This window comes from Macrobrachium rosenbergii, chromosome 13 (assembly GCF_040412425.1).
Source record: "Macrobrachium rosenbergii isolate ZJJX-2024 chromosome 13, ASM4041242v1, whole genome shotgun sequence".
Taxonomy (NCBI): Eukaryota; Metazoa; Arthropoda; class Malacostraca; order Decapoda; family Palaemonidae; genus Macrobrachium; species Macrobrachium rosenbergii.
Genome location: NC_089753.1, coordinates 5,780,896 through 5,793,844, shown reverse-complemented (window position 1 = coordinate 5,793,844; position 12,949 = coordinate 5,780,896). Strand labels below are relative to the sequence as shown.

Genomic DNA, 12,949 nt, shown 5'->3' with positions numbered 1-12,949 from the left:
AAGAATGCTATGTGTACTCGTTCCATTGCATATGTACAAAATGGTTATATATCTGGTCTTGTGTAGAACATGGATGCATATTGTTGTAAGACGTGCCGTGCATAATTGACCCTCGAAGTGATTTGTTCCACTTGTGAAAGAATTGCGATGTACGTAGATTTTTTCTTGTCTGATTCTTTAGGTAGTTTTGCTCGTTGTGTCGGCTCTCGTGTATGAATTTTGGTGCGAAGGCCTTTGTGGATGAATTGTGGTAACATATTATGTTCTTGTCAGTATCGGTGTACATTTAGCTCTTCTCCGTAATGGAAGGCTCTTATTAAACATTTTATCTCGTTCGAACTATGAAACCGTAGGTCTGGTTTCATAAAAGCTGTCTTAGCCATTGGCATGCTTGCGCACGTGCACTGGCAGGTGTTTTACAGTAGTGCCGAGGTATTGTTGTTGTTATAATAGAAACGGTCTACGTTTCAGGTGCATTCATCATCATCATCGCCTGCAGCGCCGCGTGACGCAAATGGTCTGCGTGAAGTTCCGCCGCTCATAGCCTAATTATCTTAACTGCTTTATCTGTCACTCAAATGCAGCCTGTCGCGTCATAGTTCACATCCAGGCAAGTTTGGGCCTTAGAACCCTTCTTGTGGCCGCACGAGTCCAGGTGACACTGTTGCGTGTAGTTCTCCCTTGAGTGAATCGAAGGATATGTTCGAGCCACTTCCGTCACCCTTCTTATGGTTATCACATATTTAAGGCACATCCGAAGTTTTCCATTGGTATCGTTTTTAACTCATCTTCCATCTTGACTTCTTGTAAATTTCTTAAAACTTTATTCTTAAATCGTCAAAATCTTTCCCATTCGTAGTTTCCCCATGATTTGTCATAAAGCATGTAGGCCGCACTAAACTGATGCAAAATGTACTGATTTTTGTACTATCAGTCTATGTGATTTCAGAGTCTTACTCAGCCTGACCGTCGTTTGATATGTCTTTTTTCAGTCTCACGAAATTCGTACTCGAGAATATTTTTCCTAAAGAATTGAAAGGTTCAGCCCCAGTAATCATTTGTACGTTGAGTGTTATTTCATCCATTTGTGTAACTGTTCTGATCACTTCTGTTTTTGTAGATTGTTCTCCAGGTCTGATATGTAGATGAAGTATCAGGCATTCTGTTAACTTAGGCTATAAATATTGTAGGGCTTTGCTGATTAAAGCAACATCATATTCATATTTTAAGTTTATCATGCTTCTGTCGATCTCCCAATATAAACCACCTCTCTCATCTCCGACCGCTTTTCACGTTATAAAATGATGAGAAGGGCAAATAGCAAAGGTGAAATAACGTTCCCTTGTATCATGCTATAATGACGCAAGACCTTCCTTGATATTGATCTTGGCTGTCAAATACCTTCATCTACAAAACCCATCAAGTGGATTTGTAACTTCCAGACACTGGTGCACAGTGTGTCCTAACACAAATAGTTGATCTGTGCAACTCCTGCTTTTTGCAAAACCATCTTGTTCAGCGCTCTGCATTTTATCAATTTCTCCAATTTATTGAGTAGAGGCAAACGGAATATTTTCATAGCGACCGACGCTAGTGCTTTGCCGCTATAGTTACTCCATTCACTCAGATCTCCTGACTTGGTACCTTTGCAGTGTTTTACAATATCCTGTCACCAAGGTTTCTATATTCATTCCATATTCTGCAAAAGTCGTCTATGCAGCGATCCATTTTTTCCAGTGGGCTACTCTAACGCCAGTACCATTCGCTGATTATGCGGCTTTCTAAACATCAGTAGTCTGTTTGTTAATATACTCGTATTCTTCTTTATATCCTCTTGAGCTTCGTTTACCATAGCAATATAGACTTCCGAGTACTGGGCACGTTGTACTTCGCGTTCTTTCCAAGTATAACCTTTTTTATTAGTTTTTATCGGTCATATTATTTGCCTCTGTTTGTTGTAGGTATATTCTGTAGTGTTCCCAAATTTTTAGGGGGAAAATCTAGTGCGTTCAACTTGTCTTTTTTTGGGAAATTTGGTGTAGGTGTTGCCCCTCTCCAAATTGGGCATACAAACGTACAGTACAAGGCTTTTGTTAAGATGTGGGAACGGAAACGTCATGGTCATAGGGAAAGTGCAACAATTCCTCCCAAAATAGCGGTCATGTGACAAGGTCGAGACGTTAAGTCTGAAGCTCGGACCAATGTAGTACTTCATTTTGCACATTGGAAGAAGGGTCATTGGGTAGGTCGACAGAAAGCTCAAACGTGGATTTCATTTGTCGTTCACCGACTTTGTCGCCTATTAGTATTTAGGATGCACCTTGCCTTTGAGATTTTAATTGTTATTTGTGTTTCGTCTTCATTCTTTCGGCACCAGTCGAAAAAGGACTGTAATTTGCGTAGCTAGCTTTCACGGTAAAAGTAACAGAATATTTCATACAAATAAACAGGCATGTTTGCGTATAAAATTATTATTAATTGCCGATCTCGGTGGAGTACACTGCATGATTGGTATCAAAATACTTTATTTTATTACCAACTTGGCTTATTATTGCCACTTGCAGACTTCCATTTCTCTCTCTCTCTCTCTCTCTCTCTCTCTCTCTCTCTCTCTTGACTTGGCTTATTATTGCCACACACACACACACACACACACACACACACACACACACACACACACACACACACACACACACACACACACACACACACACTGGAAAGATGGAAAGAATATCTATAGCTCTCACTCTCAATTGTTGTCTTATAAAAAGTACTGTATCGTTACAGCTAGTGTTAGTAACAACTTCTCAGTGTCAGTGCCAATATCCGTCCGAGTACCTCATTCCCTCACCGTTTGCAAGCAGAGTGCGGAGCTGTCGGTATTGTAACAAATGCCACCGCCTTGTATATTTCCGCTGTGCTGTTGCATTTCAAAGAACCTACATGTATAGTTTTCATTGCCAAGTGCTGAATTTGGTCTAGTTAACCGTAGAGGTATCTCATATGTAGCCAGTAATATGTACATTCATACCGTGTCTAAGGTATACAGTACCGATGTCATCATTTGGAGTGATCATTTTCCAGTGCTACGTTCATATGGTCCCACAATATCAGTGTTGTATACATCTCAGTGGCCGTATTGCCGTATTGCATAGCATTGTATACGGCGCCATTATTCCATCACCCAGTAAGGTCATATTGCCTAAATATTATTACTTCATATTGATATCCTTTAGTGTTCGTACAGTTTTACTATATCTCGTAGCAGTGACAGCTTAGTGTACAGTACCCCATTGGCCGTATAACATTCAGTACCGGAGGATGTAGACGGTGCCATTAAAGAGGCTCTCCGTCGTTTGCCATTAGCCACGATAATCATGATGAGGCCCGCGGCTTCTTGGCTGTAGCCAAGGTCGGGGTCACGCCTTGAGGAGTCGTCAGTCGTCTGCGCTGAGGGAGACTGCCGAGTGCAGACCTACCTCTCTCTCTCTCTCTCTCTCTCTCTCTCTCTCTCTCTCTCTCTCTCTCTCTCTCTCTCTCTCTCTCTCTCTGCAAACCGAAAATGAGGAATAAATCGTTGACTTGAGGAGCAGCAGATTAATGTGTAAAAGATTACTTTCTCTTCAAGATGAGACAAAAAGGAAATGAATACCGCATATATTGATAATTAAATCGTGCAATTTGTTTTAAAAGAATTTTGTAAAGAGATGGTTTCGTCTATTTCGACATGATTTTTAAACAAAACAAGTAGCTTCACGAGAGAGAGAGAGAGAGAGAGAGAGAGAGAGAGAGAGAGAGAGAGAGAATGGTGTAACTCGAGATAAGGAGCACCAGAGGTAACGTCTGAAGGCCTCTACCTCATGACTAGCGTGGTCTGGTTCCCCACAACCCCTACCAAGTACCAGCCCCAGCCCAACTCCAACTCATCTGCACCAGTGGAAGGCTTTAGTGTGCGTGTGTGTGTGTGTTTGTGTGTGTTGGTGAGCGTGTTTGTTTGCTTGTCCTTTAAAATGGAGAAATCGTTTGGGCTGGGGTTTCGTTCTGGTAGGTGGCACGAGTTTTGATATTGATATTTTAAGTCTGTAATAGATTATGTATTTGAGAAGTAAATGGTCGTGAAGGGAATTAATGTTGGCATTGAGGGAGTTTTGTGGGTGAAGAAATCGTGGTGGTGAAGGTGAAGGCGGCTACGGCGGCGGCGATGGTGGTGGTAATGGTGGTGGTGTTGGACGGACGCGCGATATCGACGCTGCGTTGCCATGGCAACGTCGGTGGTGCCCCCCTGACATTTGTACACCAGTGGCACTCCTCCTCCTCCTCCTCCTCCTCCTCCTCCTCCTCCTCCTCCTCGCCTTCCCCCCCTCTCTCTCTCTCTCCTCCCTCGTCGTCGTCGACCTCCTCTTCCATCCTCCCTTCTTCCTCCTCAACTCCTCATCATCACCCTTACTCCTGCACACACACACACACACACACACACACACACACACACACACACACACACACACACACACACACACACACTTACTTGCTAGGTCGCTCCTTCCTTCACATGCACGCGGTGCATTTTGCGACTTCCGCTCGTGCCTTCCTTCACGTATGCGCGTTTTGCCATTTGCTTGTGTAAGTCTCTCTCTCTCTCTCTCTCTCTCTCTCTCTCTCTCTCTCTCTCTCTCTCTCTCTCTCTCTCTCTCTCTCTCGTGTTTTCTTGATGAAGACTTGTGAGAGTATGTAAAAGAAGTACATGATTTCAGATTATATACATACTACAGATAATGCCATAGATGAGAATCCGATCTCAGTCTGGATATTGGTTCGGCATATGACGTAATTCTCTCTCTCTCTCTCTCTCTCTCTCATCGTAGCCATAGTAACAGTTTGAGTAGTATGTATTTCATCTCAGTTGTAAGTAGTATTCAAGTTTTGTTACAAGCAGCCAGAGATTGGTAAATGGTTTGTGGATACGAATATTTTTATGACTTAATACAATTTCATTCTAGCGAAGCTTCTTGAGTTGTATGGAAGTCACTTATGTAGCCAGCCTTTTCTTCTTCCAATTTGTTTTATTTTGATTTTTAACCTCGCGCCAGGGCAGGAAAGGGCATTAGATGGGTCTTTGCTTATTAAAAAAAAATAAATAAAATAAAAGGTGGGGGGGCGACCGGTTTTGGAGACACTTGAGAAAGACATGTCCCAAGCCGCTTGTATTAAAGGTCGTTAAAGTTGGATCCTATTATAAACAAATGACCATTTAATTCTCAGTGCCAAGTGAATGAAGGTAATGCCAGAGGCAGTTTCCCCGTTCGGGTTGTTCATAGTTCATCATGAACATTATAAATCATTAAGTTGATATATATAGTTTGTTCATGACTGTAAAAGCCATCTTCCCTCTCCATTCCTAAGGAATCCATTTTCACCTCTGACCCAAGAAGCTATATAGTCACTTATTTTGATATCTGACATCTCTTCCGAGATTTTGATTATTTTCTAAGAATGATTTCATTGAGATGATTTGGGTATGAAATGAGAAAGGAAGAACAGAGGCGAATCAGATTCGTGGCAGCTGTTGCAAATAGGAGAAATTAATTCTGTGTCTTTTAAGATCTGACCTTGCAAAGATCGTGTTGCTTATAGACATTCGGAATGATGATGAGGAGAGATGGTGCTTGAATCATTGCACAGAAATAACAAATGGATGGATTATTTTGTGGCTTTTAGATAATGCTTTAATTGAAATATGTTGGAAATAGTGAAAGTTTGTCGATGGAAATACAGTTCGGATAATGAAGGTACCATATTCATCCGTCATCCTCATCCCCTTATTGGTTCCTCATTCAGTTGATCTTGTTGGTCTTATTTTTTCTACACTCGCTCGACCCTTTTTTTGGCCTATGGAAACCAGTATTTTTTTTTTTTTTTTTTTTTTTTTTTTTTCCTCGCGCCTTTGCGGCTAGTTTGGCACGGGTTCGCCAGTAAGATTTTTTTTTTCTTACTTGGACTAGCTCTTAGATATTTTAGTTTGACACGTGGACCAGTTCATAGACGGGAGTGGTTCAAAGATTTTGGTTTCATATTTGCTTTGGTTCACAGATATTTTCAGTTGGACACGTAGACTAGTTCGTGTATTTAGTAGACACATAGACTGGATCATGTTTTTAGTTTGATATTTGGATTGGTTGATGTCCTATTTCAGTTTGACACATGGACCGGTTCATGTATTTTTGTTTGACATGTTGACTTGTTCTTAGATTTTGGTTTGACACAAGGACCGGTTCATGGATTTTGGTTTGACACAGGGCCTGGTTCATAGGTTTTAGTTTGATATTTGGACTGGGTCATAGATGTAGTTTAACCCATGGACTGGTACATAGTTTTTGTCGAATGTTGGGTCTTGTTCCTCGATTTACTTTAGTTTGGAACATGAACTGTTTCACTGAGTTTGGTCTGAAAGTTTGATTACTTCGCGGTTTTATTCCCTGTTGAACACGTGGACTAGTCATCAGATGATTTTAGTTTCAACACTTAGAGTAGAATAGTTCATAGATTTTTTAGTTTACGCATCACAGGTTCACAGATTTAGTTTGACACGTCATAGTTCATAGATTTAGAGTTTGACTTATGAACTAGTTCATAGAATTATTTCAGCTTGCCAGTAGGGCTTTTTTATAGATTTTAGTGTGACAATTCAACGGGTTGATAGATATATTTTATTTGTAACACGTCGCATAAATGTATTTTGTTATGCTGATATTCATAACTCTACAGGGAAAAGTTGTGAGTGTAAGCGCCCTGTGATTGAAATGCTTTTAGCATATGGTAAAAGTAAGGGCAGTTTCTATGCCTCAATTATCAAGACTTTATCGAGTAAAACTTATTATGGAAAAAACAAGTAAAAAATGCGCTAACAGCGCATAATGCTCTATGAAACTCTCATCCGCGGCCCATGAAACTTTCAGCCACTTCCCGGTGAAGGCCTTTGTTGTTGGCACCTATAGTGGTGCCAGACGCACGATCATGGCTAACTAACCTTAAATGAAATAAAAACTATAGAGGGTAGAGGGTTGCAATATGGTATGTTTGATGATTGGCGGTTAGATGATCAACATACCAATTTGCAGCCCTCTAGCCTCAGTAGTTTTCAAGATCTGAGGGGGAAAGAAAAATTGCGGACGGACAGACAAAGCCATCTTAATAGTTTTCTTTGCAGAAAACTAAAAATCAAGTAGCTGCTTTGACACGTGAACCTTATTAGCAAAGCATCATCCTTCGGACAGATACTGCTTCGTTTGTATCCGCGCAAGCACTTTCTTGTGGATAAGTTCCCAAATGCGGATATAATTCCAAGTGTCTTATTTTTCCTCTTTTACTTCAGAATAATTAAAGGCTTTATACTTTTTTCTTTGCCTCTCTCTCTCTCTCTCTCTCTCTCTCTCTCTCTCTCTCTCTCTCTCTCTCTCTCTCTCTCTCTCTCTCTCTCGTTGAACAGACTAACAGAAGCTCCTAATTCATGCTGACCTCGACACGTATTAACACCTTAGCAGTGCTCGAGTAAGTAGAACTCTTTCCCAGGGACTGTAGAAGGCAGGGGTTGATAGAGGTAAAATTTTGGGTCCAGATGCTTGTGAGCAATAGTGTTCTAATTTTTGTCCCTTGTTGAGTCATTTCAGCCCGATTGGGTATTGGTTCGGTAACATAATAAGCCGTGGTTGTTATGATTATCTTCGCTTTTCTTCAAAAGATTTGAATCACTGCATCAAACGATAAAACGTCCCTTTACGTCTAATAGGAATTGCGAACGGTTATTTCTTCCATTAAGAGGTTTCGTCTTTGATTTATGCGAAAAACGAGAGGAAAGTCACAACGTGAATTATTATTATTATTATTATTATTATTATTATTATTATTATTATTATTATTATTATATTCCTCATTTTCAGTGAAGCTGTGTCCCTAATATATATAAGTATATACTGAAGGGCACATTCCGCAATATTATGTGTCGTCTTCACTTCTCCATTTCCTAAAAAGTATTGGATACATTTTCCCAGAAAAACTTGAAATTGAAAGTTATAATGTTTTAAACTAGTACAGTGAACATGACCCCATCACGCTCGCTGTTATTTCCCGAGCTTTTCTGAGACTGTGCTGAATGACTTGTCGCTTCCGTCGTGGTATTTCCCACTCTTATTTCTATTTTTTTTTTTTTTTTTATTATTTTATTTCTGTATTTTGTTGCGTATATTTGTTTTCTTCTGGTTTGTGCTAGAAAACTCTCGGGTCGCTGATGCCCTCTTGCTCATGCTGGCCACTACTGTATATCGAATGGGTATTCCCTTACTTTCGACTTTTATCACTCAAGTCCCCTCCCCTACACTTAGGCACCGCTCGCTGCCGCTCCGCTTACACGTGGTGTTATAGAAAGTGCTTTGTATCTACTGAATGTTTTTGGTGGAGGATATGTCGGATGCTCTCTCTCTCTCTCTCTCTCTCTCTCTCTCTCTCTCTCTCTCTCTCTCTCTCTCTCTCTCTCTCTGTAAAATAAGAATGTTTGATATTGTTTTCGACTTTCAAATCCTCAGTTCGTTTTGAGTTTCTGCGGACGTTCTCAAAATGATGAGAAAGTTGTGTAGTGTTTTATTGAAATCATTCTTCTATTAATGTTTTATTGAAATCATTCCTCTATTAATAATGTTCTTGTTAACTCATGTTTGTATTTTACTTAGCCTGTTATTTTTATCTTTTTCCAGGATGCTCGCAAAAATGCTCTTGACACGACACTGGTCCAGGCCACAGCCGGTATGGACGCTATTGGCAGAATTCAGATGCGAACCCGGAGAACGCTTAGGGGACACTTAGCCAAAATATATGCCATGCACTGGGGATCGGATTCTAGGTAAGTGATGTCGAGTCTTGATAAGTAAGCTTGGATTCGAGAGAATTCTGCCTGCATTCTAAGTCTCTGTTGGTTTTTAAATCATTGGGATTTGATTGTAGGTAAGGGGGTCGGATTCCAGGTAAGTGAGGGTCTATGTTTGGGCAGGTGGGATCGGTTTCCAGGGAAGTGGGGCCAGAGCATAGAAAAGTGGGCTCGGTTTTTATGTACGTGGGATCGAGCCTAAAAGAGTAGGAGAATCTTAATGGGGTATCCATAGTGTACTTTGATGGTCTCGAAGACTTGGTGGGTCAGCATATGATAACCAACTGGATTTAAGTGGGTGACGTGTGAGGCAGTAAATTGTAATCATCACTCGAAATGTGCACAAGTCAGATGCATCAAGTATGGCCATGTCAATAACGTGACAAGCAAGGCTCTACCGAGTAAAATTTGGAAAAAAGAAGTCAAGTAAAGGGAAATATAGACGAAGGTAAAGAAATCGACAAACGTACGAATACATAAACAACAGTCGAGAAGCGAAGTAAAAAACGAAAATAGAATGAAAGCCTTATTATCTTTTTCTTGCGCGTCATTTTTCTCATCTACTGTAGTTATACGAAACCAATCCTTACATGCGTTCGACACGCCCCTGTGTCTAACTAGTGAAGTGTATGAGATAAAGTTACAGGTGTGAAGAAAGCCAGGACTCGAGTCGCACATTATCGCGTAGTGCTGGTCAGTGATTGGAATGACCGGCTCAATATATAAGTTCCCGTGACCTTCGGTGGTGGAAAGCAAACAGCGTCATTTGAAACGTAAGAGCTTCGAAACTTGCATCATACTTGGCCTCAGTGACCTCGTCCCCCTCGAGTGCATCACAATATCGAGATCAGTTTATTAGTGAAAGCCTGCTGTAGAATCGAAAGGGATAACAAAGAAAGGTTAGCAGTGACACCAGTACGATGAGTGGAAGGTGGCAGCGAGACCCAAGAAGCCAGCAGAGTCAGTCAGTGATGATGTTAGGATGAATCCCACGGTCCAATAGCTGCATGACAAACCTAACCAGTCTCCTTATTAGCAACACCTCACCTCCATTTACATATCCTGCGCCATTTACATCCATGCCGCGTTGCTTCTTGTGTACTGATACTCTCGAACACTTGCTGTCTCCTTTATTCTAGGTCGATTGTATATTTCTCTGCCAAGATTCCAAATGAGAGGCAAACATCGGTGTTACTCATTTTTCTTATGTAGTATTACCTTGCAAAAATAGAATGTCTTCCAGTGTGTAGAAAAGCGGAAAGAGAGAGGATAATAACTACGATAAAACAGACTGATGAGTACACATTAGAATTGAAAAAGTTTTCTGAAAATACTATTAGTTAAATTTCAGATAATTGTTGCTTTATACACGTGTGAAGACATTTTAAGTTTTCAAGGACATTTAATTGCCCTCAATTTGGATGACTTTCTCGTGTGATTAGACAGCCGTTTAACATCAACATAGAAGGAAGAAGGGTCTATCCTTTCATTCCGACTTTGACCACCTTTGGATGCATTCTCTTACCACAATTTGTGCATAGCACCTGCTGCCTTTTTTTGCCACATCCACTTCATTCTCAGCTCCTTTCAAACATCCTTCAGCACTTGTCATAAGAAGCAACGCCGTTACATACTGCGTCCTGCCTGACATTGTATTTACAACTTGTGACCTTGACTTCGGTTTTTAGAGGATTCCTTGTAGTGTAACCAGCCTTTGGGACTTTTCACGGTCATCTATCTATCTCTCTCTCTATAATAGGAAAATCCGAGTAGATCTTTCTTGTTTGTCCGCCCCAGGTTTGGGCGGGGTAGGTAGGGGAGCGGGAGGGTGGGGGAGACATGACATACCCACCCTCCTCCAGCAAACCTGTTTGTCTGCCCTGTGTGGGGGCCGGGTAGGTTGGGGATCTGGAGGGTAGGGGAGACATGACAAGCAGCGCCTGGTTCCAGCGCAGCGTAGCGCGCGTCATTAAGCTCGTTTATCAATAATGTTGCTTATCTGTCTTGACAGCAGTGACTCCTCATAGTTTTAATATTTTCAAATTCAGTTTGAAGCGTACATTATATCTAGTTGCTTGCCGTATCGCCTCGTTCACTTGACAAACCGCGGAGACATTGCTTACACCCTCTCAAGCGCCTATTCATAGGCCACTCGTCCCAAAAACCTCACTGCTTAGGCCCTACCAAGTCGTTTACCAATAGTTTAATCTTGCAACTCTTACACCTTTCCATCAATTTGCTCTGAATTATGGTTTAGTTATGTTACCGTAGTACGTCCATTCTTGTGAAATATTTTTCGTTATGCTGATAATTACAGATTATTTTCGTTCGTTGTTAGAATATACAGAACCATTAAATGCCGAGGGATTTAAAATCTGAGAAACACTCTGATTTTTCTTAAGTAGTAGGTGCAGTGTCTTGACGCGTTTGTTGGAACACCACTGATTTTCTGCTTAACCTGTGGTACTGTATACTGTTGCTACTATTGCTGCTGCTTGGTGCATTACACTATATACTGCAATTTGTGGTGCACAATGCTACTACTGTTATTTCTACTGTCTTCCCTTCATGTGCTGTTACCTCTCCTCCCGCGCCTCACCCCATTAGCCGCTGTACCCTCGATTGTGCAACTCTTTTATCCAGCAACATAGTCCTCCTCCTGCCCCCTCCCCCCCCCCACACACAAAGTAATCTATTATGGGCGTGTGCTTCTATTCCATTAGTGCTGGCGACCTCCAGTTTGCCTCTGTAGTTGATATATTTAGTCGCTGATTTTGGAATTTGCTAGTCGGAAATAGAAACTTAATCGAGGTTTTGTGTGAGGGGCGTGCTGTGGATTAGCTTGTGGTGGGCGGGGTGGCGGCGTCGGAAGTGGACGGTGCGTTCTCGTGTGTTCGGTGACGCGAGGGCTTTTCGAGGTGAAGGAAGGTCAACCGAGATTCTTTTAAGTAGATTTTTAAAGATTTGATTTTAGTGTTTTTTTTTTTTTTTACATATTTCACAGTCTGACGAAAGAGTTTCCGTTATAATTTAGGTGAATGGAATTTTTAGATTAATTGGTCGAGGGCAGGCTCTTTCTTTTTATTTTTTATTGGGAGAAGTTTTGAAAGTTTCATTTCAGAAAAGAATATTTTTTATTCACAGCGGGCAAAGATTTTTTTATTTTTTTATTTTGAATAATTTTTTTCTTTTTGGCAAAAACCTGCGAGACTCGTAGGGAAGTTAGAGAATCAAATTAGCTTATAACTCTCGTAAAACCGTTAATTGTGTTATTGTTTTGCTTTATTTGGCCCCATTTTCCTCAGATATTGTTATTACCTTCCTCACGTTGTGATGATTCCATCTGTATCTTATTTTTTGTTTTATTTTGAATTACAACCTCAGAGGAATTTAAAAAAATAGAGACGTGCAAATATTGTTCCTAGATCTTTTTTAGGCAGTGCTTTTTTCCCGTTTCATTTAGGCGAAGACAGTTTCTTTTTTTATGCTCCATATTCCTTTGGTATCTCTCTCTCTCTCTCTCTCTCTCTCTCTCTCTCTCTCTCTCTCTCTCTCTCTCATGTCAGGTATGCTGTGAGCCTAGATGTTTTGAATTTACGTCACGCCGGTTTATGACAGGCTACCATTTTAGGGCGCTTTTCAGTGTACTAGAGGGGTAATGAGTTGATAACGAGAGAGAGAGAGAGAGAGAGAGAGAGAGAGAGAGAGAGAGAGAGAGAGAGAGAGGAGGGGGGAAGCTGTCGACCCAGGAAAATAACGTTACTGCTGCTGTTGATGATGTGCCTAAAAATATTATTATTTTATATTTCTAAAGTTACAAAAGCCAGCATGATTGCCCTTGTTATTGCCACTCCAGGACAGTTCTTGAACAGTTGCCGATTCAGAAATGTTTATCTTATTTCGAACGAAATGAGCTTTCGCTCCTTATGTAACCAATAATTACTACGCACGAATTTCTAAACAATCATGTCATCTCTGGCATTGTTTTGTTTTGTTTACGCTTTGTTGGTCGAGGCAAGTTAATGGACTTCATAA

General features: G+C 40.9%; 1 protein-coding gene across 9 annotated transcripts in view; it reads left to right on the top strand.

Moving 5' to 3' along the window:
* Positions 1 to 12,949, top strand: part of Gbeta13F (guanine nucleotide-binding protein subunit beta-1) — a 117,171-nt gene that overhangs the window by 86,965 nt on the left and 17,257 nt on the right. For all 9 annotated transcript variants that reach the window (XM_067114116.1, XM_067114118.1, XM_067114121.1 and 6 more), the window contains exon 3: positions 8,745 to 8,890. In XM_067114116.1, the coding sequence (XP_066970217.1) occupies positions 8,745 to 8,890 (146 nt within the window). The remainder of the gene's footprint in view (positions 1 to 8,744; positions 8,891 to 12,949) is intronic.